The sequence below is a fragment of the Theropithecus gelada genome, chromosome 6, assembly GCF_003255815.1.
Source record: "Theropithecus gelada isolate Dixy chromosome 6, Tgel_1.0, whole genome shotgun sequence".
Taxonomy (NCBI): Eukaryota; Metazoa; Chordata; class Mammalia; order Primates; family Cercopithecidae; genus Theropithecus; species Theropithecus gelada.
The window spans coordinates 153,132,204-153,158,536 of NC_037673.1; the positions used below are offsets into that span (position 1 = coordinate 153,132,204).

General features: G+C 39.6%; 1 protein-coding gene across 3 annotated transcripts in view; it reads left to right on the plus strand.

Annotated features, from left to right (window-relative positions):
- The window catches only part of SGCD (sarcoglycan delta), a 1,194,387-nt gene that overhangs the window by 1,008,964 nt on the left and 159,090 nt on the right, over positions 1-26,333 (plus strand). For all 3 annotated transcript variants that reach the window (XM_025388744.1, XM_025388746.1, XM_025388743.1), the window contains one exon: positions 25,209-25,296. In XM_025388744.1, coding sequence (XP_025244529.1) covers positions 25,209-25,296 — 88 coding nt within the window. The remainder of the gene's footprint in view (positions 1-25,208; positions 25,297-26,333) is intronic.

Genomic DNA, 26,333 nt, shown 5'->3' on the forward strand with positions numbered 1-26,333 from the left:
TAAGTACCCATCACCCCCATGAGATAAGTATGATCATTAACTCTTTTTAACAGATAATAAGTCTGAGACACAGAGAGACCTAGGTCCCATGGTATCTCAGTGGTAGACCCCTATGGGTCTGACGCTGGAGCTTTTCTGTGAGGAGGCTGTCTTCTGCAATGTGAATAGCCATCTAAGGCGACATTCTGCCTTTCCCTCTTTTACCTTCCAAAGATAATTCTTACTGTATGCCCTCAAGTTCTTCAGACTAAATTACAGAGAGATTTGCCATACTTAGTCTCTTTCCTACCTGGAATCATTATCAAAGAAGGAAGCAGCTACATGCATTGCTTAATGGAAGCTGTTTCCCCTTTTAGGGGACCAGTCGGTCAGTTCTGATCCAAAGACAGTTCTTCCCTACTCCCTCAAGTTTTTCAAACTAAATTACAGAGAGATTTGCCATACTCAGTCTCTTTCCTACCTGGAATCATTATCAAAGAATGAAGCAGTTACATACAGTGCTTAATGAAAGCTGTTTCCCCTTTTGGGGAGGATCAGTTGGTCAGTTCTGATCCAAAGAAAGTTCTTCCCCTACTCCCTCAAGTTCTTCAGACTAAATTACAGAGAGATTTGCCATAATTAGTCTCTTTCCTAACTGGAATCGTTATCAAAGAATGAAGCAGTGATGCTTAATGGTAGCTGTTTGCCCTTTTGGGAAATCAGCCAGTCGGTTGGTGAATTTATTTATTGGAAAAAATAAGGAATAAACAATTATATCAAAACACAGTTTTTTTTTTTTTTTTTAGTTCTCCCAAGATTACCATAAATTTCTTAAAAATTTTTAGTTGTGGGCTGGGCGCAGTGGCTCACACCTATAATCCCAGCACTTTGGGAGGATAAGGCGGGCAGATCACAAGGTCAGTAGATCGAGAGACCATCCTGGCTAACACAGTGAAACCTCGTCTCTACTAAAAATACAAAAAAATTAGCTAGGCTTGGTGGCGGGTACCTGTAGTCCCAGCTACTCGGGAGACTGAGGCAGGAGAATGGCACGAACCTGGGAGGCAAAGCTTGCAGTGAACCGAGGTGGCACCACTGCACTCCAGCCTGGGTGATACAGCGAGACTCCGTTTCAAAAAAAATTTTTTTGTTAATTGTGGTAAGTTATACATAACGTAAAACTGAATCACCTTAACCATTTTTAAGTGTGCAGTTGAGTGGCATTAAGTACACTCAGTGTTCAACCTCACCATCTTCTCTCCATGGAACTCTTTTCATCTTGTGAAACAAACTCTGTACCCATTAAAAAAGAACTCCCCATTCCCTATTTTCCCCAGCCCCTAGCAACCCCCATTCAGCTTTCTATTTCTATGAATTTAACCATTTTAGATGCCTTATGGAAATGGAATCATGTAGTTTTCATCATTTTTTGGGCTGGCCTATTTCAGTTAACATAATGTCCTCAAAGGTTCTTCCATGTTGTAGCATGTGTCATAATTTCCTTTTTCTAAAAGACTGGATAATATTCCTTTGTACATATACACCACGTTTTGTTTATCCATTCATCTGTTGATAAAACAGATTTTAACAGTCTTGTAGCACATTGACTTAACAGCTTGAATTTGAGAAGTCACATCATCTTAGAGATTCAAAGTCAGAAAATCGCTTCTTTGCTCCTAGGCTGTAAACAAGGATAGATATGAAAGATCAGAGACTTAGCAACGGACTTACTTAAATTAACAGGACAGTATCACAGTTCCTGGGACATAAATTTCTATTGACTTTCATTTCATAGTATCATAAATGTGGAGCATTTCTCCCTGTACATTATCATCTCATGTATAATGTTTCATTTGTCTTAAGTTAATCATTTTGTTTGCACAATTTGCTTATTTGGGTTGTATTTAGGTTTTGTGAAATGTTACTTTCCACAGTAGGTAATAGATTTCTTCAAATATTAGCCTTTGGGAAATGTGATTTGGCAGTTCTTCAAAGAATGTATAAAACTAATTATAAGTGAAAGTCATTTCAATTTCAATAGTACTTTTTTAAAAACCTGTCAGCCCTAGATTATTCTCTTTCAACTCATATCATAGACCTGTCCATCATTATGGTCCTACACATGCCTATTGACCAAATTACATAAATCAAAGTAGTTGTTCACTACAATTAATCTTTTGGGGGGATTTATTCATATTTTATTTTAAAATAAAATTCACATAAATTTAGGGGTTTTTTTAATTCTGCTTTAAATTCTGGGATACATGTGCAGAACGTGCAGATTTGTCACATAGGTATATATATGCCATGATGGTTTGCTGCACCCATCAGCCCGTCATCTACATTAGGTATTTCTCCTAATGCTATCCCTCCCCTAGCCCCCCACCTACCAACAGGCTGCAGTGTATGATGTTCCCCTCCCTGTGTCCATGTGTTCTCATAGTTCAGCTCCCACTTATGAGTGAGAACATGCAGTGTTTGGTTTTCTGTTCCTGTGTTAGTTTGCTGAGAATGATGGTTTCCAGCTTCATCCATGTCCCTGCAGAGGACATGACCTCATCCTTTTTTATGGCTGTGTAGTATTCCATGGTGTATATGTGCCACATTTTCTTTATCCAATCTACCATTGATGGGCATTTGGGTTAGTTCCGAGTCTTTGCTATTGTGAATAGTGCTGCAATAAACATATGTGTGCATGTGTCAAAAAGTGGTCAAAGGATATGAACAGACACTTCATAAAAGAAGACATTTATGCAGCCAAAAAATATATGAGAAAAAGCTCATCATCACTGGTCATTAGAGAAATGCAAATCAGAACTACAATGAGATACCATCTCACACCAGTTAGAATGGTGATCATTGAAACAGGTGCTGGAGACGATGTGGAGAAACACGAACACTTTTACACTCTTGGTGGGAGCGTAAATAAATTCAGTTTCTAAAAAAACGTATCTACCAAAATAAAGATATTGCCGGCATTTATTTACTTTTGAAAGTTACTCATGTGGCTTATTTCCTGTTTTAGATGGCATGCTATTTTAATATTGCAATAAGATCACACCAATTTTAAAGGCCCCAGCATGTCATCAAATCCCTGGGTTAGAAGAAACATTAAAATTTAACCCCATGCTAACTTGAGCTGAATCTACTTAGCAGTCTGTGGTCTTTCATCCTTTACTTGAATGCCCTGTCACCTGCTTTCCCAAAAGTTAGTCATCTGTGTACCCCTGGCATGATTTAAGGTATAACTATGTCTCTTCCTTAATAATATTTACTTAATACGTTCCTTTTAATAAACCCCTGTTTTTCTTTGATAATCAAAAAGAGAAATGTAGCACTATTCTAAGTGAAAAATCAACATGACTTTCCATGAATACATAACAGGTATAAAAATAAATAATGAGATATTAAAATTAAGGCCGTTTCTCCCTTTGATAAAAATATAAATGTGAAGGCGTTACAGAGGTATGAATGTCATCATAGATCTAAAATGAGACATTATATTTACTATAATCAAAGATATTAAAAAGGAAATTGAAAGGAAAATGACCTTCTCGTACATAATGCCAAGCATCACGATACCTGAAACTATCTTACATACTACTGAGTTCCAAATTTTGGGAAACATAGCTTCTTCCTCTCGTTGCATCCTTTGAATAGCTTAGCTGTTAGAAGGTCCTCTTCTCATTACGTTGACATCTATCTATATCCATGAAGCATCCACAAATGATCCTGTACTTCAGAGCCATTCAGATCAAGTTTGATCTCTTGAGCAAGATTCATGACAGTTTTTTGGATACTTTGAAGTATTTTCCCTTCGCTAAACTACCTCAGTTCTTCCCATTTTTCCTTATATGAAGCAATTATTTAGTAGTACTCACCTACTTTCTGCTTTTCAATATATTTACTACCTTTCTCAGTTAGGATTCTTCTGAGAAAGAGAACCAATAGAGTGTGGAGGGGGTGAATGGAGGGATGGATGAAATAATTGGGGAGGGAGGCAAGAAGGGAGAGAGAGAGAGAGAGAGAGACGGACTAGCTCATGTGATTACGGAGGCTGGCAACTTCAAGATACGCAGGGTGAGAAGAGCCATTGTCTAGTTCATGTCTAAAGGCTATCTGCTGAGGAATTTCCTTTTGCCCAGGAAAGGTCAGCCTTCATCCTATTTAGGCCTTCAACTGAATCTATGAGGCCTACCCATATTATGGAGAGAAATCTGCTTTACCGAGAGTCCACTGTTTTAAATGTAAATCTCATTCAAAAATATGTTCACAATTGACAACGTGAGCTCAGAATAGTAAAGTGATTTGTCTAATGCATACTTTGCAGCTTATTAGAATGGAGTAGACTCCTGCATATTAAAAATTTAATACTCTCCAAAACTGTTGAACAAAGCAACCCAAAGATTGCGGTCAGTCAGTGATGGATGTGGGATGATGGCAGTGATATGATCTTTATTATTAGCCATGTCAACAACAGTAGCTAACATGAAATTGAGAGTGTGCTATCTGCTAGGCACAGTTCTTATTGCTTTTCTGATATTATGTCATCCTCATATTACCCTGTATGTTGGGTTCTACTTTTATTTATTTTGAATGGATCCAGAACCTGAATGATAGAAGAATTAAGTAACTTGTCCAGGTTTACATGGAGCTTCTAAGAGGTAGGGGTAAGACTCAAACTCAGGGGCCAGGTGTGGTGGCTCACTCCTATAATCCCAGCACTTTGGGAGGCCGAGGCAGGCAGATCACTTGAGGTCAGAATCACTCCCTGGCCAACACGGTGAAACCCCTTCTCTACTAAAAATACAAAAATTAGCTGGGCATAGTGATGTGCGCCTCTAGTCTCAGCTACTCAGGAAGCCGAGGTAGGAGAATCGCTTGAACCCAGAAGGTGGAGGTTGCAGTGAGCCAATATCATGCTACTGCACTCCAGTCTGGGCAACAGAAAAAGACTCCATCTTAAATAAATAAATAAATAAATAAATAAAGACTCAGATAGCTGTAACCACTAAATGGCCCTAGTCCCTACTCTTCCCCCACTGAAAGCACTGACTGCAGAATGTAACCGATGGCCACAGTCTGGAAATGTAGGTGCCTATTTGACTTATTGAATCATGTTAGATGGATAATTGATGTCCTAGTTGACTGGCTGGCAAGTCACTCAGAGTGGCTACAACAGAATGGCATACCATCGACACACTGTTGACTGATAATTTCTAAAGCCTGAATTGGGCCATGTGCACATGTACAGTGGGGTTTGTGTGTGCCAGATCCAAACCCTTCTGACATGCTAAAAGTGCAGATTTGCTTAGTGAATGTCAGAGGCAAGAATCACCTGGGACAATGCATCATAGATATAAGTTCAAGGAGAAGGGAAATGTGTTAATGAACCACATTTGTTTCAATTTGTCACAGTTCACTAAACTGTGCTTTGCTAATGAAGAACAACACAGTAAACATGTTATCTAATATCACTGAGCACATCACGTACTGTAATAGAATACCACGAAATCGTTATGATGAATGTACACCAATATTTACAGAATGTATGGCCATACAGTGGTCACCATCTCGGTTTTCACCTTTTTCAATATCTTTCTTTAAAGTGTAGGGTCTGGATCTGAACATAGTATTCCAGATGTACTCTCACTGTAGTGAGTAAAGCAGGACCATCCTCCCTTCTTTTTAGGTACCACAGTCTAAAAGCTTTCTGGCAGTCAGTGGACTCAGCGAACTCATATTGACTTTGATATTTATTCATATGAAAAGTATTTTTTGTACCCACCATGTATGAGACACTTGTTGTAGGCACTGGGGATGCATGGGTGAACAAAAGAAAATCCCTGCCTCATTGATCTTTTATTATAGTAGGAGGAAACAGATTTAAAATACAGACAATCAGCCAGGCATGGTAGCACACACCTGTAATCCCAGCACTTTGGGAGGCTGAGGCAGGCGGATCACCTGAGGTCAGGAGTTCAAGAGCAGCCTGGCCAACATGGTGAAACCCAGGCTGTACTAAAAATACAAAAATTAGCTGGGCATGGTGGCATGCACCTGTAATCCCAACTACTCAGGAGGCTGAGGCAGGAGAATCGCTTGAACTCGGGAGGCAGAGACTGCAGTGAGCCAAGATCGCCCCACTGCACTCCAGCCTGGGCAACAGAGTGAGACCCTGTCTCATAAAATATATATATATATATACACACACACACACAATCAGACTTATAATAAAATTCTAAGCTATGCTAAGTGAACTGGGGAAAGAGAAAGCAAGAGTAAGAGGATGGAGAATAAAGAGGCTACTGTGGTAGGCAAGGAGGTCAAGGCAACCAGGTAGGCATGGAGGACAGAGGGAGGCACTTCAGGCACAGAGAAAAAGAAGTACAAATTCCTGTAGGCAGGAAGGCACGTGGATTGTTTGAAGAACGGAAAGAGGCCAGTCCTGCTGGAGGAGTAGTAATATGGAGAAATCCAGTAAGAAAGAAGAATATTGAGGAGGTAGTAGCAGAGTGGATCATGTAGGGTCTTGTAGTTAGGAGTTTGAATTTAAGTCTAGCTGTGACAGAAAGCCATTGAAGGATTTTTCCCCCATGAGAGTGACATAATCTGTGTTAAATTTGAAAAGGATTACCTGACTGCTCTGAGGATAATGGAATTTAGGAGGGCAAGAGTAGAAGCAGGGAAATCAATATGGACTAAAACAGCCATGTTTACATTTCTAAGATATGATCATTTTTAATTATCTTTTAATTTGATTTATAATTTAATGGCACTAAAGTCAGAAAATGTGTTCTGTGTGGCACTGTTGTCTGGCATTTCTTTGTGAACTAGGACATTATTTTTGCAAATGCTTTAGTGTTATTGAAAGTAACATAGATCCTCAATTTCTTGCGTGCAGAGCTCTACACATCCATTAGTTCAAACTAGTTAAATATTATTATTCAGCGTGTCCATATTCTTGCTATTATTTGGTCAGCAGAATCTATCATTTTCTAATAGACTTTTGTTAAAATTTCATGCTAGCATTTGCTAAATTTCCTTCATACTTCTGACAACTTTTAATTAATATGTTTTAAGCTACATTGATAGATACATGCCTGGTCATGATTTATAGCTTCCGGTCATATTTTGTTGTTTTATGTGCAGTCTCTATGGAGTACGTGAATGCTTTTTGCCTTAATTACTGTTTTGTCTAATACTAATTTTGATACCCAGCTTTCTTTTTAACTTTTATTTTAAGTTCAGGGGTACATGCACAGGATGTGCAGATTCGTTACATAGGTAAATGCATGTCATGGGAGTTTGTTTTACAGGTTATTTCCTCACCCAGATATTAAGTCTATTAATAGTACCCATGAGTTATCTTTCCTGATCCTTTCCTTCCTCCCACCCTCCACCCTCTGATAGCCCCCAGTGGGTTTATGTTCCCCAGCTTGCTCTTAGTAAGACTTTGCCTGGGGTATCATTTGCCATATCTTATTTCCAGCCTTTCTATATTGTTTGGCTTTAAATATCTCGTTTATAAGCAGCATTTACTTGCAATTTTGTATCTGTTATAGATATTTTCTATTCCTACTGTCTTGGTTTGTATTTCTTCTCTACCATTCTCTTTCTTTTCTCCTTTTTTTTTTTTGTTTTTTGTTTTTTGTTTCATTTTGTTTTTGTTGAGACAGAGCCTTGCTCTGTTGCCCAGCCTGGAGCGCAGTGGCACGATCTCAGCTCACTGCCAACTCTGCCTCCCGGATTCAAGTGATTCTCCTGCCACAGCCTCCTGAGTAGCTGGGATTACAGCTGCGTGCCACCATGCCAAGCTAATTTTTGTATGTTTAGTAGAGACAGGGTTTCACCATATTGGCCAGGCTGGTCTTTAACTCCTGACCTCAAATGATCCGCCCGCCTCGGCCTCCAAAGTGCTGGGATTACAGGTGTGAGCCACTGTGCCCGGCCCTTCTTTTCTCCTTTTTAAACATTTTTTTTTTGGTCTTTCTTTCTGGCAGTTTCTTTTGTATTCCTTCTCTTTCTGTTCTACTGGCTTCAGGACCACAGATGGCATTTCATTTATTTTATGGCCACTTTAATTTTTAACATTTATATTTATTAAGTATTTATATTATCTCTCTTAGATATGTTATAGGGATCAGTCTGCTTTAACTGTCCAGTAACCTCTCTGGCAACCTTTCCTGTCCCTCCCCCTGAATATATAAACCTTGCAGTGGTGAGCTTCACTGCTGTCTCATCTCTTTGAGAACTCTTAATGCCCTCTCTGATTCACTTGAGCTAAACACACAGTCACAGTCTCCATGGCCTGCTTCTAGATCCTTATGCCAGCAAGTCTGTGACTACAGCCTACATTCTAGTTAGTATTTCTGCTTCTGGTCCACAAAGATGGTAATCCCCCAAAATGTTTTACTGTGGTAAAATACACATGACATAAAATTTACCGTGTTAACTAAAGTGTATAATTCAGTGGCATCGAGTACATTGATAGTGTTGCATAACCATCACCATCATCTAGTTCCACGATGTTTTTTATTACCCCAGACAGAAGCCCCATATTCATTCAGCAGTCCCTTTTATTTCTTTCTCCAGCCCCTGGCAACTGCTAATCTACTTTCCTGTGGAATTGCCTACTCTGGATATTTCATATAAATAGGATCATATAGTATATGACTTTTGTATCTGGTTTCTTTTACTTAGCATAATGTTTGCAAGGTTCATCCATGCTGTAGCATGCATCCATACCTCATTTTTACAGGGGAATAATATTCCACAGTATGGATACATCACATTTTTCTTATTCATTCATCTACTGTTGGGCATTTGTGTTGTTTCCACCCTTTGATTATTATGAATAGTGCTACTATGAGCATTTGTGTACAAGTTTTTGTTTGAACATCTGTTTCCAATTCTTTTCGGGGTATACTTAGTAGAGTTGCTGGGTAATATGGCAATTCCATGCTTAACTTATTGAGGAATGGACAAGCTGTTTTTCATAGCAGTGGCACCCTTTTACATTCCCACCAGCAATGTATGAGGGTTCCAATTTCTCTACATTCTTGCCGATATATGTTATTTTCTGTGGGGTTTTTTTTTCTGTTATAATTATTCCAGTGGGTGTGAAGAATTACCCAGTTTTTAGTCTCATTTTGACTTACTGGTTTTCCATTTGTTGTTGTTGTTGTTAGCCTAACATTGCTGTGGGCTTGGAACAAAAGAGTCAATCAAAACATGACCTGATCTCTCCATTTTTACTGAAACCTGAAGTCTTTTATCAATTCTGGCCATAATTCTTAAGTAGACGAATTGAATGAAGCACCCATAAGCCAAAGTGTCTGATCATATAGCCATTACTTTTCTAAGAGTGTGAAAGGAGATATTCTTTGTGGGGTTAGATAGACAAATACCAATTAAAGCAATCAAAGGTTGCTTCAACAAATTTCCTCTTTTGACATCACCCCTTTCCAACCAAACTAATATAATGCAGACATTAGCTAGTTAAATGAGGACAGTGGAGACTATATGTGCTTTTCCTATGAGAATTGAGCTTCCTCAAAGGATTAGTGACAACTACAAAATCACTCTTGTCTCTCTTTTGACCTGTCTACAAAACTAGAAATTTTGGCCAGCCACAAAAGAAATTTAGGGCACACAAAAATAATTAAGAAATGTACATATTACCTGTATTTTTCAATACTTTTTAAATAATGGTCATGTTTCTATGAATATTTTTGTATTTTATATAATGATATTTATGATTATGAACATATTGTTTATTCATGACTTTTTATGATCATAAAAGCAATACATGCTCATTTCTTTTTCCAATGAAAAAATTGAAAGCACATACTATACTTAAGAACTTTAATGACTCAGCAGGCTTACAATATGAAGGTCTCAGCCTCGGATTTGAATAATGAGCCTGGGATCCAGATCAGGTTCTGCATGACCTGAAGATTACTGCTTAACTTTTCTGTAAATCTGATAATCACTTTGCCTCCAGTCATGAAATATTTTGTTTGAATACTCTCACTTTGTCCTGCCCTCCTTGACTGCCCCACCCAGGTGAAACTGATTTAGGATGCCACACGGACTTAGTGTTTCATGTCCTAACTTTAATCAGCAGTTACCTAGACTTTCTCCATTCTCCCCGAGCCTAGTTCTTCCATATGGCAGCTGGTGAAATTCATCCCTCCTCTCAGACTGGAAGGCTCATAGGAAAAGAACAGCATTGACTTTGGAACCGTCAGACACCTTTTCGGTCAAGGTGCCTTTTCATGTGTCCCTAATCATCCCTAATCATACCATGTCAGCTAGATACACATTCTGTGCAGGGCTCTCTTCTTATTCTTTATTTTTTATTAATTTTTTTAGAGATGGGATCTCACTGTATCACCCAGTCTGGAGTGCAGTGGCCAGGCTGTAGCTCACTGTAACCTCATACTCCTGGACTCAAGTGTTCCTCTCAACTCTGCCTCCCCAGTAACTAGGACTATAAGCACACGTCACCATGCCCTGCTAATTTTTTCTTTTTTGTAGAGACAGGATCTTACTATGTTGCCCTGGCTGGTCTCAAACTCCTCGCCTCAAGTGATCTTCCCTCCTTGGCCTCCCAGAGCATTGGGTTTACAGACGTGAGCCACTGCACCTATCCCCGTCCTGTTCTTTAATATTAAATATTGTTAGCACATATTGTGTCCTCACCCTTTACTTGGCACTATGCTGTCTGTTTAGCATATGTCATCTTCTCACAGACACCTATGAGGCAGTGCTATTCTCTGCCTCATACTTTAATAGGTGGGAAAATGGAGATACAGCAGTTAAGCTACCCACCTGCACAACTGGTGAATGGTCAGGTTCTAGTTCCAGCCTGCCTGCCTAAAGTCATCCTCTTAATCACTACATATAAAGCAGAAACCGACTACGTGCTAACATCACTGTCAGTTTGATGGTGCTGACAGAGCTTAGCAACCATCAGCGCCAAATTAACCCCCTATTTAAAAATATAAGTTCGGAGGTACAAACATGATGCTAAATTCCTTATCCATGCAATTTAATCCACTTAGTTCTGTAAGGGAGGTACTGTTATTATCTCCATCTTGTACGTTATTGTCCCCATTTTCCAGCTGAAGAAACTAAGGCTGTGTAATCTAGGGTTACTAGTTCAGAAATAGCACAGCTAGGATGTTAGGTCCGGATACCTCCAAAGCCCTAACTAACCACAACAGCACACCACAAAGAAAGGCTAGAGTAACCCCAGGGTTAGTAGTCTGGGCTTTGGGGGTTTTTTCCCTATGTTATTCTGATTTTTTAAGAGGTCATATCTCCTTCAAACCGGTCAGCATTAGACTGGGTATATTTCCTCTACAGCAAACCAGTTTGTATCCCTCCTATGATTAGCCAGTCTCTATGTAGTTGTTTTTCTCTCCATGTTAGTAATTCCGATCTCAACTTGCACTTCTCCCTGAAAGACTCACATTGACTTTATCCAAACTTTTCCTGAAAGAGGGGTTCTGACTCCCCAGAATGCCATGCACTGTTCTGTGAAAGGTCAAAATCCAAAGCAACAGGCCCTCACTGATGGAGGGAGGAAAAATAGGCAAAGAGAACCAACGAAAGTGTGGGGGCCAGCCACAAAGCCCAGACTTGTGCTCTCAGATCTGCAGGAGCTCTTGACCACTGCAAATCCAAGCATACCTTGCATGGAAAAGCCCTGTTTGCAAATGTGGCCAAAAGCCAGAGAAGTTTGGCCCACAGGGTTTCTGCAACAAAGAATGGGGTGGACAGTCTTGTCTGTATTGCTGTCTGTGCCATGAAATTAACCTTCCATGTGAAAAGCACATCTTAGTCTTGGTATCAGTCAAGTTTTAATGCTTTAATATTGGAATGTGATTGACCTCATGGGGAAGAGACAGAGCTGCCTCCTTGAACTGCAGGAGTCTCTCTGCTTACTGGCTTTCTCAGAAACCCTGGCAAGTCTCTCTCCCTATCTATGAAGAATTCTCTAACTGTCCAACCAGTGCTGAAGTCTTTTCTTCATCACAGCTCTTAAACTTTTCTTAGACTACACATTCCACTGTAATAGAACAAGTGGAAAGTGCTCAACTCTAGAGTGCTAGTCCTGTCTTTGCAACTTACCAGCATGAAAGTCTGGGTAAGTTGTGCCCCACACCCAGCCTCAGTCTCCCCATTTATAAAATGGCAATTATACTTATTCACCAGTATTGTAGACATTAAGCCATCCAACAAGCTCTACTGAGAGTCCACCAGAGGTGAGGATAGCTACGAAGCCCTTTCATGTTTTAAAGAGCTAAACGAGAGATAGCTAAGCCATACTTGTATATATAAAGCAATCATTAAAGTAGCATTCCCTAAAACGGGTCCCGTTAACATGTACTTTTAAAATACTTTTTTCCTGTAAATTTGTTTAAGTTCTTTGTAGATTCTGGATATTAACCCTTTGTCAGATGGGTAGATTGCAAAAATTTTCTCCCATTCTGTAGGTTGCCTGTTCACTCTGATGGTAGTTTCTTTTGCTGTGCAGAAGCTCTTTAGTTTAATTAGATACCATTTGTCCATTTTGGCTTTTGTTGCCATGGCTTCTGGTGTTTTGGACATGAAGTCCTTGCCCATGCCTATGTCCTGAATGGTATTGCCTAGGTTTTCTTCTAGGGTTTTTATGGTTTTAGGTCTAACGTTTAAGTCTTTAATTCATCTTGAATTAATTTTTGTATAAGGTGTAAGGAAGGGATCCAATTTCAGCTTTCTACATATGGCTAGCCAGTTTTCCCAGCACCATTTATTAAATAGGGAATCCTTTCCCCATTTCTTGTCTTTGTCAGGTGTGTCAAAGATCAGATGGGTGTAGATGTGTGGTGTGATTTCTGAGGCCTCTGTTCTGTTCCTTTGGTCTATATATCTGTCTTGGTACCAGCACCATGCTGTTTTGGTTACTGTAGCCTTTTAGTATAGTTTGAATCCAGGTAGCATGATGCCTCCAGCTTTGTTTTTTTTTTTTTGTTTGTTTGTTTGTTTAGGATTGCCTTGGCAATGAGGGCTCTTTTTTGGTTCTGTGTGAACTTTACATTAGTTTTTTCCAATTCTGTGAAGAAACTCATTGGTAGCTTGATGGGACTGGCATTGAATCTATAAATTACCTTGGGCAGTATGGCCATTTTTATCATATTGATCCTTCCTATCCATGAGCATGGAATGTTCTTCCATTTGTTTGTGTCCTCTTTTATTTTGCTGAGCAGTGGTTTGTAGTTCTCCTGGAAAAGAGGTCCTTCACATCCCTTGTAAATTGGATTTCTAGGTATTTTATTCCCTTTGTATCAATTGTGAATGGGAGTTCACTCATGAATTGGCTCTCTGTTTGTCTGTTATTGGTGTATAGGAATGTTTGTTATTTTTGGCATATTGATTTTGTATCCTGAGACTTTGCTGAAGTTGTTTATCAGCTTAAGGAGATTTTGGGTAGAGACGATGGGACTTTCTAAATATACAATCATGTCATCTGCAAACAGGGACAATTTGGCTTCTTCTTTTCCTAATTGAACACCCTTTATTTCTTTCTCTTGCCTGATTGCCCTGGCCAGAACTTGCAACACTATGTTGAATAGGAGTGGTGAGAGAGGGTATCCCTGTTTTCTGCCAGTTTTCAAAGGGAATGCTTCCAGTTTTTGCCCATTCAGTATGATATTGGCTCTAGGTTTGTCATGAATAGCTCTTATTATTTTGAGATACGTCCCATCAATACCTAGTTTATTGAGAGTTTTTAGCATAAAGGCTGTTGAATTTTGTTGAAGGCCTTTTCTGCATCTATGGAGATAATTGTGTGGTTTTTGTTGTTGGTTCTGTTTATGTGATGGACTACGTTTATTGATTTGCATGTATTGAACTAGCCTTACATCCCAGAGATGAAGCTGACTTGATCATGGTGGATAAGCTTTTTGATGTGCTGCTGGATTTGGTTCGCCATTATTTTATTGAGGATTTTCGCATCGATGTTCATCAGGGATATTGGTCTAAAATTCTCTTTTTTTGTTGTGTCTTTGCCAGGATTTGGTATGAGGATGATGCAGGCCTCATAAAATGAGTTACAGAGGATTCCCTCTTTTTCTATTGATTGGAATAGTTTCAGAACGAATGGTACCAGCTCCTCTTTGCACTTCTGGAAGAATTCAGCTGTGAATCCATCTGGTCTTGGACTTTTTTTGGTTGGTAGGCTATTAGTTCTTACCTCAATTTCAGAGCCTATTGGCTATTGGTCTATTCAGGGATTCAACTTCTTCCTGGTTTAGTCTTGGGAGAGTGTAAGTGTTCAGGAAATTATCCATTTCTTCTAGCTTTTCTAGTTTATTTGTGTAGAGCTGTTTATAATATTCTCTGGTGATCATTTGTATTTCTGTGGGATTGGTGGTGATATCCCCTTTATCGTTTTTTATTGCATCTGTTTGATTCTTCTCTCTTTTCTTCTTTATTAGTGTTGCTAGTGGTCTATCAATTTTGTTGATCTTTTCAAAAAACCAGCTCCTAGATTCACTTATTTTTTAGAAGGGTTTTTTATGCCTCTATCTCCTTCAGTTCCGCTCTGATCTTAGTTATTTCTTGCCTTCTGCTAGCTTTTGAATTTATTCACTCTTGCTTCTCTCGTTCTTTTAATTGTGATGTTAGGGTGTTGATTTTAGATCTTTCCTGCTTTCTCTTGTGAGCATGTGGTGCTATAAATTTCCCTCTACATACTGCTTTAAATGTGTCCCAGAGATTCTGGTATGTTGTGTCTTTGTTCTCATTGGTTTCAAAGAACATCTTTATTTCTGCCTTCGTTTTGTTATTTACCCTGTAGTCATTCCGGAGCAGTTGTTCAGTTTCCATGTAGGTGTGTGGTTTTGAGTGAGTTTCTTAATCCTGAGTCCTAATTTGATTGCACTGTGGTATGAGGGACAGTTTGTTGTGATTTCTGTACTTTTACAATTGCTGAGGAGTGCTTTACTTCTAATTATGTGGTCAATTTTGGAATAAGTGTGATGTTGTGCTGAGAAGAATGTATATTCTGTTGATTTGGGGTGGTGAGTTCTGTAGGTGTCTGTTAGGTCTTCTTGTTGCAGAGCTGAGTTCAAGTCCTGGATATCCTTGTTAACATTCTGTCTTGTTAATCTGTCTAATATTGACAGCGGGGTGTTAAAGTCTCCCATTATTATTGTGTGGAAGTCTAAGTCTCTTTGTGGGTCTCTAAGGACTTGCTTTATGAATCTGGGTGTTCCTGCATTGGGTGCATATATATTTAGGATAGTTAGCTCTTCTTGTTGAATTGATCCCTTTACCATTATGTAATGGCCTTCTTTGTCTCTTTTGATTGATCTTCGTTGGTTTAAAATCTGTTTTATCAGAGACTAGAATTGCAACCCCTACTATTTTTTGCTTTCCATTTGCTTGGTAGATCTTCCTCCATCCCTTTATTTTGAGCCTATGTGTGTCTCTGCATGTGAGATGTGTCTCCTGAATACAGTACACTGATGGTTCTTGACTCTTTGTCCAATTTTCCAGTCTGTGTCTTTTAATTGGGGCATTTAGCCCATTTACATTTTAGGTTAATATTGTTATGTGAGAATTTGATCCTGTGACTATGATGTTAGCTGGTTATTTTGCCCTTTAGTTGATGCAGTTTCTTCCTAGTGTTGATGGCCTTTACAATTTGGAATGTTTTTGCAGTGGCTAGTATGGGTTGTTTCTTTCCATATTTAGTGCTTCCTGTTCTCGTAAGGCAGACCTGGTGGTGACAAAATCTCTCAGCATTTGCTTGTCTGTAAAGGATTTTATTTCTCCTTAACTTATGAAGCTTAGTTTGGCTGGATATGAAATTCTGGGTTGAAAATTCCCTTCTTTAAGAGTATTGAATATTGGCCCCACTGTCTTCTGGCTTGTAGAGTTTCTACCAAGAGATCTGCTGTTTGTCTGTTGAGCCAACCTTTGTAAGTAACATTTCTCTCTGGCTGCCCTTAACACTTTTTCCTTCATTTCAACTTTGGTGAATCTGACAATTATGTGTCCTGGGGTTGCTCTTCTTGAGGAGTATCTTTGTGGTATTCTCTGTATTTCCTCAATTTGAACATTGGCCTGCTTTGCTAGGTTGGGGAAGTTCTCTTGGATAATATTCTGAAGAGTGTTTTCCAACTTGGTTCCATTCTCCCCGTCACTTTCAGTTACACAAGTGAAATGTAGATTTGGTGTTTTCACATAGTCCCATATTTCTTGGAGGCTTTGTTCATTTCTTTTTACTCTTTTTTCTCTAAACTTCTCTTCTCACTTTATTTCATTACTTTGATCTTCAATCACCGATACCCTTTCTTCTACTTGCTCAAATCAGCTATTGAAATTTGTGCATGTGTCACATAGTTCTCATGCCATAGTTTTCAGTTTCATCCAGTCATTTAAGCTCTTCTCTACACTGTTTATTCTAGTTAACCATTCGTCTAATCTTTTTTCAAGGTTTTTAGCTTCTTTGTGATGGGGTTGAACATCCTCCTTTAGCTCAGAGAAATTTGTTATTACTGACCTTCTGAAGCCTACTTCTGTCAGCTCATCAAAGTCATTCTCCATCCAGCTTTGTTCCATTTCTAGTGAGGAGCTGTGATCCTTTGGAGAAGAGTCACTCTGGTTTTTAGAATTTTCAGCTTTTCTGCTCTGGTTTCTCCCCATCTTTGTGGTTTTATCTACCTTTGGTCTTTGATGTTGGTGACCTACAGATGGGGTTTTGGTGTGGATGTCCTTTTTGTTGATGTTGATGCTATTCCTTTCTGTTTGTTAGTTTTCTTTCTAACAGTCAGGTCCCTCAGCTGCAGCTCTTTTGGAGTTTGTTGGAGGTCCACTCCAGACCCTGTTTGCCTGAGTGTCACCATCAGAGGCTGCAAAAATGCAAATATTGCAGAACAGCAAATATTGCTGCCTGATCCTTCCTCTGGAAGCTTCACCCCAGAGGGGCACCTGCCTGTATGAGGTGTCAGTTGGCTCCTACTAGGAGGTGTCTCCCACTTAGGCTATACAGGGGTCAGGGACCCACTAGAGGAGGCAGTCTGTCATTCTCTGAGCTCAAACACCGTACCAGGAGAACCACTACTGTCTTCAAAGCTGTCAGACAGGGATGTTTAAGTCTGCAGAAGTTTCTGCTGCCTTTTCTTCAGCTGTGCCCTGCCCCCGGAGGTGGAGTCTACAGAGGCAGCAGGCCTGGCTGAGCTGCGTTGGGCTCTGCCCAGTTCAAGGTTCCCCAGCCACTTTATTTACCTACTCAAGCCTCAGCAATGGTGGACACCCCTCCCCCTGCCAGGCTGCTGCCTCCCAGGTTGATCTCAGACTCCTGTGCTAGTAGTGAGCAAGGCTCCATGGGTGTGGGACCTGCTGAGCTAGGCACGGGATATAATCTCTAGCTGTGCCATTTGCTAAGACCATTGGAAAAGTGTAGTATTTGGGTGGGAGTGTCCTGTTTTTCCAGTTACTGTCTGAAATGGCTTCCCTTGGCTAGGAAGGGGAAATCCCCCAACCTCTTGCACTTCCCAGATGAGGCAATGCCCCACCCTGCTTCAGCTTACCCTCTGTGGGCTGCACTCACTGTCCAACCAGTCCCAATGAGATGAACCAGGTACCTCAGTTGGAAATGCAGAAATCACCCTCTTCTCCATCAGTCACGCTGGGAGCTGCAGACTGGAGCTGCTCCTATTCAGCCATCTTGGAACAGACCTGGGGGCTCAAATTTTTTTAGCTTATATTTTAAGAATGGCTACTTACATATTATGGGAAAGTTTTTTATAGAACACTGGAAAATGCTAGCAAGAAGGCTCAGGCAGTTAGCAGAGATGTTGTTTTGTATGTTGTGAAGATGAGATTGTCACCTGAGAAACAGAAGAGTGCATTGTTCATTGTCAAGTGCCACCTTCCCAGCCTGTCTCTGATCTCACAGGGGTTTGGGATTGTTATATGAGTGTTAATTTTGTCTTTCTAAATGCAGAACAAAGATCTAGACTACCTTTTATACTCCTGTTATAGTTCCTGATACTATGATGGTTGCATAAAAGTGCAACCAATTGAGCTCTAGCATTCCTGATCACAGCCATGTAAGGATAAAACATCTGCCTCTTTACATACCCAAAAGCAACCTCTGTGACAACTGCACTCCCACAGAACTGAGTCCAGGTTACACTCTGTTACTTTGGGCTCTTGGGTTGGATGTTGAGGAAGCCATTATTAGCCAAGGCATCCCAGTTAATCCTCTTATCTGACCTTACCCCTAAAGAAGAAAATGTATCAGTATTTTTTTCTCCTATGCAGTTTGCTGCATTTCAGGAAGCTTGACCAGCAAATTAGAATGAAAACTTTATGTCTCCTTCTGATTTCCTTATTCCTAGATATATGTATGTAATTCAAGTCCATCTCCCCACTATCCTTTGGACACACACAGACACACACAGGTGCATGCATGCATGCACACATGTGCACAAACACACATACACATAGTAGGAGAACCACTGATTTTTCACTTCCTGAGAAGTTTCTTTGAATTCTTTGTAACCTTCATACTATGAGAGATTTGCCTTGAGATACTACCTTTACGTTAACAATTATGTTTTAATATGTCTGTCCTCTTAGAGGGGCCCCACTGATGATGTCTAGAGAGAGCAAAAAGCAAATTTTAAGCTGCCAGAAAGAGTCAACATGGAAATGCACAGAATTTTGTGAGAGTTGACAGCTGAGATAGTGTAATTGTGAACATTTTTATAAAGGAGTTTTAGTATACTGTAGAAGGCACAGAGAAACTTAAAAGACATGATATACGATTGAAGGAAATGCCAACTGTGCACCCTAATACATCAGACTCCTAGGCATTTCACACTTTACATTTCCAAAGCTAAACCTTCAAACCCCAAACCTCCCACCTACCAAACTCTCCCTTCAAATATTCACTCCCTCACCTCCTGCTCTGTAGCTCAGTAAATGGCTGTTGCCTCTCCAATTGCCAAGCAATACAAGGGTTATCCCTCACTCTGCCTCCTTTCTCATTCCCAAGCCCCATTGGTTACCAACCCCTGCCAGTTCTAAAAATGTAACTTTTCTTCTACTACTTCCACTTCAGTTCAGGTGGCTATTGTTTCTTAGCTGGGTGACTACAATAATACACCTGGCCTCTCATATCATGTACTTCTCTTTCTAGCAGACCCCACAAGGTAACCAGAGTGATCATGATTAGTTCACACCTTCTCCTGCTTAAAACTCTTCAGTGACTTACTATTTCTGAAGAAAGCTCAAAACCCTTAAAATGGAGTATAAAAGCAAAATGGGTAGATAGACTTGCCAGATATCTGGACATACCACAGAGCCACAGAAACAAAGATAATATGGCATTGGTATAAGAATAGATAGACAATAAGACAGTCTACAAGTCTGAGTCAGACTCAGATATATTTGGGAATTAATATGTGCCAAAGTGATACCACATAATAGTGGGGAGAAAATAATGATTGTTCAGTAGATAGTGTTGAGGAAACTGCCTTCCATTTGAATTCCTATGTAAGTACATACTGAAGTAGACTTCAGAGAGAATAAAGACTTAATATGAAAAGTAAAACTCAGATGTTGATAGAAGAAAATATATAGAATTAACTAGGAAAGGAAAGGATTTCTTTGTGAAAAATCCCAAGACACAATCCATTAGGAGAAACAAATGTTTTCTTACATCAAAAGTAAACATTTCTGTTCATCAAAGAACAGCATGGGCAATGTTAAATTGTTCTCTCTCCCTTGAGCATCAAACTCCAAGCACATAGTCTTGCTCTCTGCCCCTTAAGTATACCAAGTTCTTTTTCGCAGAGGGCCAAATACACTTGTCTGTGTCTCTGTCTGAAAAGTTCTTTGTTTTCTGGTTCAGCTAGTCAGTTCTCACTCATCCCTGTGATTTTTGCTAAAATGTCTTTCCCTTAGTAAGGCCTTTCGTGACCACCTGAGTTAGAGGAGGTCTCACTGCGTGTGATCTCATTTCACCTTCTACTTTGTGTTCACTGCACACATTGAGATTCCAATTATATGATCACTTACAGAACTCAGTTCAGTGTGTATGTCCGTTAGTAGTTTGTAAACTCTAGCAGACCAGGGGCTACCTGCTCAGCCCTGAGGACAGTGCTTTATGCTTAGAAGATACTTGAAAATATTAATACAGTGGATTAATGAGGGGCAGTTGGGGCACATTCACTACCACATGCCAGATGAGTGCTACATGACCAGCATAGATTCCAGGCATCTTTTGACCTTTATGTCTGCAAGAATTTGAGTAATAATGTGTGCTGCTGCTTCTTTCTGTCACCTAGAGACTCAACATCTCAAGTCTAATTTGTATCTTCTACCATTCCTTGCACTGCATTAGGAAGTGAACAAATATTTGCTGGCTGTATATCTATATGGCCTCCTCCCATCACACTAAGTTTTCTATGTTTAGATTATCACATCATTCATGCTTAATGGCTTGCCTTTTGAAAACTGACAGTTACTGTCAACCTTTCTTTAATTATTTCTTTTGTTGACAACTCTCACTCTCTGTTGACTCTTAACTTGATCTGAGCGTTCAGTTATTCAGCAAATATTTATTGAAAGTCTAATGGGTGCCAAGAATATATGGGGCACTAGAAAAGCTGGCAGTCCCCTTGCAGTAGTGACAGATGAACATGACCCCTCAAAGGAATCATTGAGACAAAGCAGCTAAACTTAGTGAAGTATTGAGAGAGACCAAAATGCTCCCAAATTTGGGCACAGTGCAGAGAGTAGCTGAATAGGAATGCTACAATGGGAAAACTGGACTGTTTCCCAGCTTATTTTGAGAAAGAGCTTCACAGTGTAGCTTCATTATTCATGACTGGAAAAAAACTTTCAAAACAATAGAAATCTACCCAAGCATATTTATAAAAAGAGACTCCAAGAAAATAGAAATAACTGTACTATAGTATTGTTCAGTAACTTGTTCTGCTTTTAAAAGGATCAATTCAGAGACAAAGCATCCTATCGAAAATAATAATGTTAATAGTAGAGATATTTGATGCTTGCTGAAGAGAAACAAACTATCCTTTGGAAGTGATTTCAATGACAAATCTTACTTTGTAGAAGTCAGTTTTTTTCCAGGGGATATTCAAAGTTGCTGTTATTTTAGTAAACCCAGATCACTGCAACCAATGCCTTTTGATAATGACTGCAGAGAAGTCACTGCATTCTGACTACCCAGTGTTGCGAGCCTTCCAGAAGAATGGTTGTGCAGAGAGAGCCCTGGGTGAAGAACTTGCTGTGAGAGGACCCATGGACTATCCTTTAGTATTTCCAAAGGCAAAATCTCATGGAAATATATTTTGTCTCAGTATAAGGGAGAATTTTCTAATGTGATCAAAAGTGAAATCGTTTGTCCACAGTGTATGAAACTCCCTGCCTACTCAAAGATGGGGTCCTTTCCAAGGTCTCTTCCTGAAACTCAAGATCTTAGAATTTTGCAGCCTAATACAGCTTTCAATTATATATAAAAATACTTTATATTTTATGATAGTTTTATATGTATCATAAAACTGTGAAGTGAGTACAGGGTGTTTCTATACATACCAAACTCAGGCTTTCCTATTAATATCTAACATTGGTAGGTGAATTTTGTCACAATTAATGAACCAATAATGATACATTATTATGAAAGTCCACCCTCTATTTCGATTACCTTGTTTTTTTTTTTTTTTTTTTTTTTTTTTTTTAAGTAATATCCTTTTTCTGTCCAAGGTTTCTATCCACGTTATGTATAGCTCTCATGTCTCCCTACGCTCTTGGCTGTGATGGTGTCTCAGATTTTCTTTGGTTTTGATGACCTTGACAGTTTTGAAGAATACTGGTAAGGTATTTTGTAAAATGGCCATCAATTGATATTTGCTATTTCCTCATGTTTAGATGGGGATTATGAATGTCGAGGAGGAAGACCACAGAGGCAAAGTGCCGTTGTCTTTTTATCATATGAAGGGAGCATGCTATCAACATAATATACCAGTCTTCATGTTGATTTTGGTCAGCTGGCTGAGGTAGTGTTGGTCAGATATCTCAACTGTAAAATTACTCTTTTACTTCCCTTTCTATACGGTGCTCTTAGAAATGAAGATACTAGGCACAAATCACCATTAAGGAGTGAGGAGTTCATCCATGTAGATTTTTTGGAATTCCTCTATCTGGGTAGATTTGACTATTCATCCTCTTTTATCTGTTCATTTATATCTGTATACACTCATGGATATTTATTTTATGCTCTGGGTTATAATGCAATACTGCATTATTTGTTTTGTTCCTCAAATGCTTTCAGCTTTAGCTGTTGAGAGTTCTTTCGATTGCCTTCTGTGTCGCTTTGACATACCCCTGATTGTAAGGTTTTTTGGTTTTGGTTTTTTAAACACTTCCTTTCTGTCATTAAAAGATGCTGCAGCCTCATGTTGAGGATTGATTTCTTGCCCCAGAACTAGTGTCAGCCATTTCTCTAAGGAGCTTGCCTAATGTAGCTTTTGTTTGTTTGTTTGTTTATAGTTTTAAAGTATTTCTAGAGTCATTGCAGGTACTTTACACCTATTTTTCTTGATTTTGAGGGGTCTTTTTTTCAACATCATTATGTAGCCTTTAACTTCATTTACGGATGCAGAAACTAAAAGAGAAATGATTTACCCAAGGCCACACAGTTACCATAGAAGTAGAGTTGCTATAAAGCCTAAATTGTTTGACTCCAAAGCTCACACTCTGCACATTTACTTTACAAGGTCAGTCTAACTTGTAACCTAAGTTAAGTGTTAGATAGAAACAGTGCTGCTGTGATCAGCCTGCCCTTTTGTTAGGAGGAAAGGTGAAAACCAGCTGAGCTTTCCTCTGGTTAGTCTTCCCTCAGGATTCCAGCCACGCTGAGAGTTCAAAGCCTTTCCTGAATGTGGGAGTTGTTGTGTGCTATCTCGTGGTTTTCACTATTTATCTGAATTCCCAGATCAGATTGTTAGCTCTTCAGAGAGCAAGGAAAATATACTACACTCTAGGATTATTAAGGTAAGTAACTTCTGGCAGCCACATCATATCAAAACAGGCTGTGATGATATGGTTGCTATCAAATACAAATATCAAAATCTGCACCTTTCATACCAGGAGAGCATAAATCTTGATTGAAGTGATATCACATTCCCTCCCCTTTCCTCCAGTTTTGAAAGCCACCTGGGGATGGGTGTTGGCTGCCATTCGGCCGTGTGCAGGTGGCTGAACTGGACTGGTCAATCCAGTCTGCATCCCCACCAGTTTTAGAAGGAAAAAGACATTAAACAGCCCACAATTTTCTTACCTCCATGACCTTCTTTTTTCATTTCAATAGATAAAATTGTATCTATTCTTTTCAAGGCTTAGCCCAAGTATTCATTCCGTCAGGAACTCTTCTTTGCTTCCCACTCCACAGCCCCAAGCTGAGAGTAATCTCATCCTTCAGGGAAGTCCCCAAACATCTTGTAGCTCCGTAATCACTCTTGTTATTCTCTGCCTAGCATATTTGTGACCATCTCCTAGTCTCCATTAGAATATAAGACTTAAAAGGTAAAGACTGAGCTTTGCCTACCTTCTGCTTGCTCACAACTTGTAGGACAATGATTTTTACGTATTTGGGGCTCAATGCATTGAGTTATTATTGAATTTTCAGGCAGGTATATACCATATGGTGACAAAGGTTCAGAAAGATAGGAATGCCTGCCAGATTCCTTTTTCCATGTTCTTTGTCAGAGATTCATCCTTTAATTTCTGGCTTTGCTTTACCCTAAGAAAATGACAACTTCTAAACCAAGAGTTGGCACGCAATGGCCTTTGAGCTACATTCAACCCTCTGCCGCTTCTTGTATCACCAGTGACCTAAGAATGGTTTTCATGTTTTTAAGTGATGGGAGGGAGAGACAAAACACAAAAAGAATAATATCTCATGGCATATTCAGTTTATATTAAATTTTAAATATAAAATTGAAATTTTATGAAATTTAGATGTCATTTTCCATGAATAATATTTAATGAAATACAGTTATACCCTCTTTGTTTATGTATGGCCTAAGACAAGTTTTACACTGAAACAGCAGAGTTGAGTAGTTACAACAGGGACATACATCCCATGAAACCTAAAATATTCAGTGTCAGGACTTTCAACAAAACGTGTGTGGCCAGGCGCGGTGGCTCACGCCTGTAATCCCAGCACTTTGGGAGGCCGAGACGGGCGGATCACGAGGTCAGGAGATCGAGACCATCCTGGCTAACATAGTGAAACCCCGTCTCTACTAAAAATACAAAAAAAAAAAAAAAAAACTAGCTGGGCGTAGTGGCGGGCGCCTGTAGTCCCAGCTACTCAGAGGCTGAGGCAGGAGAATGGCGTGAACCCGGGAGGCAGAGCTTTCAGTGAGCCGAGATCGCGTCACTGCCCTCCAGCCTGGGCGACTGAGCAAGACTCCGTCTCAAAAGAAAAAAAAAGCGGGGGGGCCAAGTCCTATTCTGAGTCATGCCCAGAAATGTGTACCACTGTGTGAAAGAGTTGGGGAGCCCTTTAGATAAAGGGCAGAGTAGATACAGGCACAGACAGTCTGTAGGAAGAGGAATCTGGAGACAAGAAAAGGAAGAAAAGGCAGGCAGAGGCATACCTGGGGGCATCACATCTCCTGGGTTTTTATGCATGCATTGCAAACATCTCCACAAAGGATTCTTATAGTTGGTGGGTATGCCCGAGGGGCAGATCCTGGGTATTTTACAGAACCTTCCTGCTCTTCTGTAAGGACTCTGCATGACTCCTTTGGAGAAAGGATGACATTAGGAGATTATCATTCATTTCTGATCATTCTTTGTACCAAGACTAACTAATATTTTCAGTCAGATCTAATGGGCTTTGTGTCTTGATTGTCTCTGATTCAAACATAATAATGTGTGTGTGTTCTGGGGGAATCTATACTGTGTGAGTGTGTGTGTGTGTATGTGTGTATTTCTTTGGAGGAAATCTGTTTTAGATAGTTGCTAGTTAATTATCATGTACTTAGGGATCATTAAACATTTGGAGTTTTCGAGTAAAGACACATTGATTGGAACTTGGCTAAAGCCATTTCAGCAGAGAGTTGTAATGACAGTTCTTTTTGTTTAGAAATATATCATTTTCATGTGTTTCTCTTATTTTCTTATTGTAGGGTAATGCCCTGTACTTCAAGTCTGCCCGAAATGTTACAGTGAACATTCTCAATGACCAGACTAAAGTGCTAACTCAGCTTATAACAGGTAAGAAAAGGGAGAATTTAGCAGTGCCTGGCCCATGCTCGGCACTCAGAAAACAGAATTAATGGTCAAAGAAAACACCATATGAACTTGAAAATAAAGTGTGCTAACACACTGTGTTGAGAAAGAGAATGTAGCATGTGTTCCATGATTCTACTAGAGGGTAGAATTCCATCTGTACACAATTTAAACTTATGAAATCTAATGATACCTACTTAGTGGGCTAAGGAAAAAAACTTCTACCTACTTAGTGGGGTAAGAAAAAAAATTTTTTTTTCTAAGCAGATTTTCACAGAACATGGCCCCTAAATATAAGCCAGCTGCTTCATCTGGTGCTCAACCAAGGAAAAGTTTCTTGCTCCAGTGCTGGAGGAAAAACAGGCTGTGTTGGATTGGTTGAGAGAAGAACACAGTATCTACAAAGCCAGGGACCATACTTTATGGGCTGTGAAAGGGATTTTTAACTATAGTTTGAACCCATGCCATATTTGCTGTACGTGCTGACTTTGAACCTAACTCAATTGCAAGATGTGGATGTATCTTTACTGAGTATGTTTGTGTGTAATTCCTCTTAATATAGCAGATCTGTGTCTAACAGCTGTGGAAAACACCCACTGGGTTTTAAGCTATAAATTCCTGAAATCTAAGCAAGGACTGGTTATTCACAATCATGATTATAATGATAAACATGGACCTCATGATTTGGTAACATGTTAAGCAGCACAATCAATGCCCACTCTGTAAGCAGTGAACAGGGAGGCATTATGCACCCCCACTGTGGAAGGGAAAAGGAATGTATGCGTGAATGGCATTGTTATACTTACAGACAGAAAACGCCATTTGTTTGGCTTCGGGGATAAGAGAAAAGTATACAGATGGACATTTTGAGAAGCCAGTTACCCAAATGCCTTGAAACTTTACTGTTATTGTGAATAAAATATCTGGAACCCACTAATAAGCCATGGGGAAACAGATACCTTTGTGCCCAGAGTCTTCACTCCTGGTGAGACAGCCTCACTCCCACTCTGCCCCTGGACTGC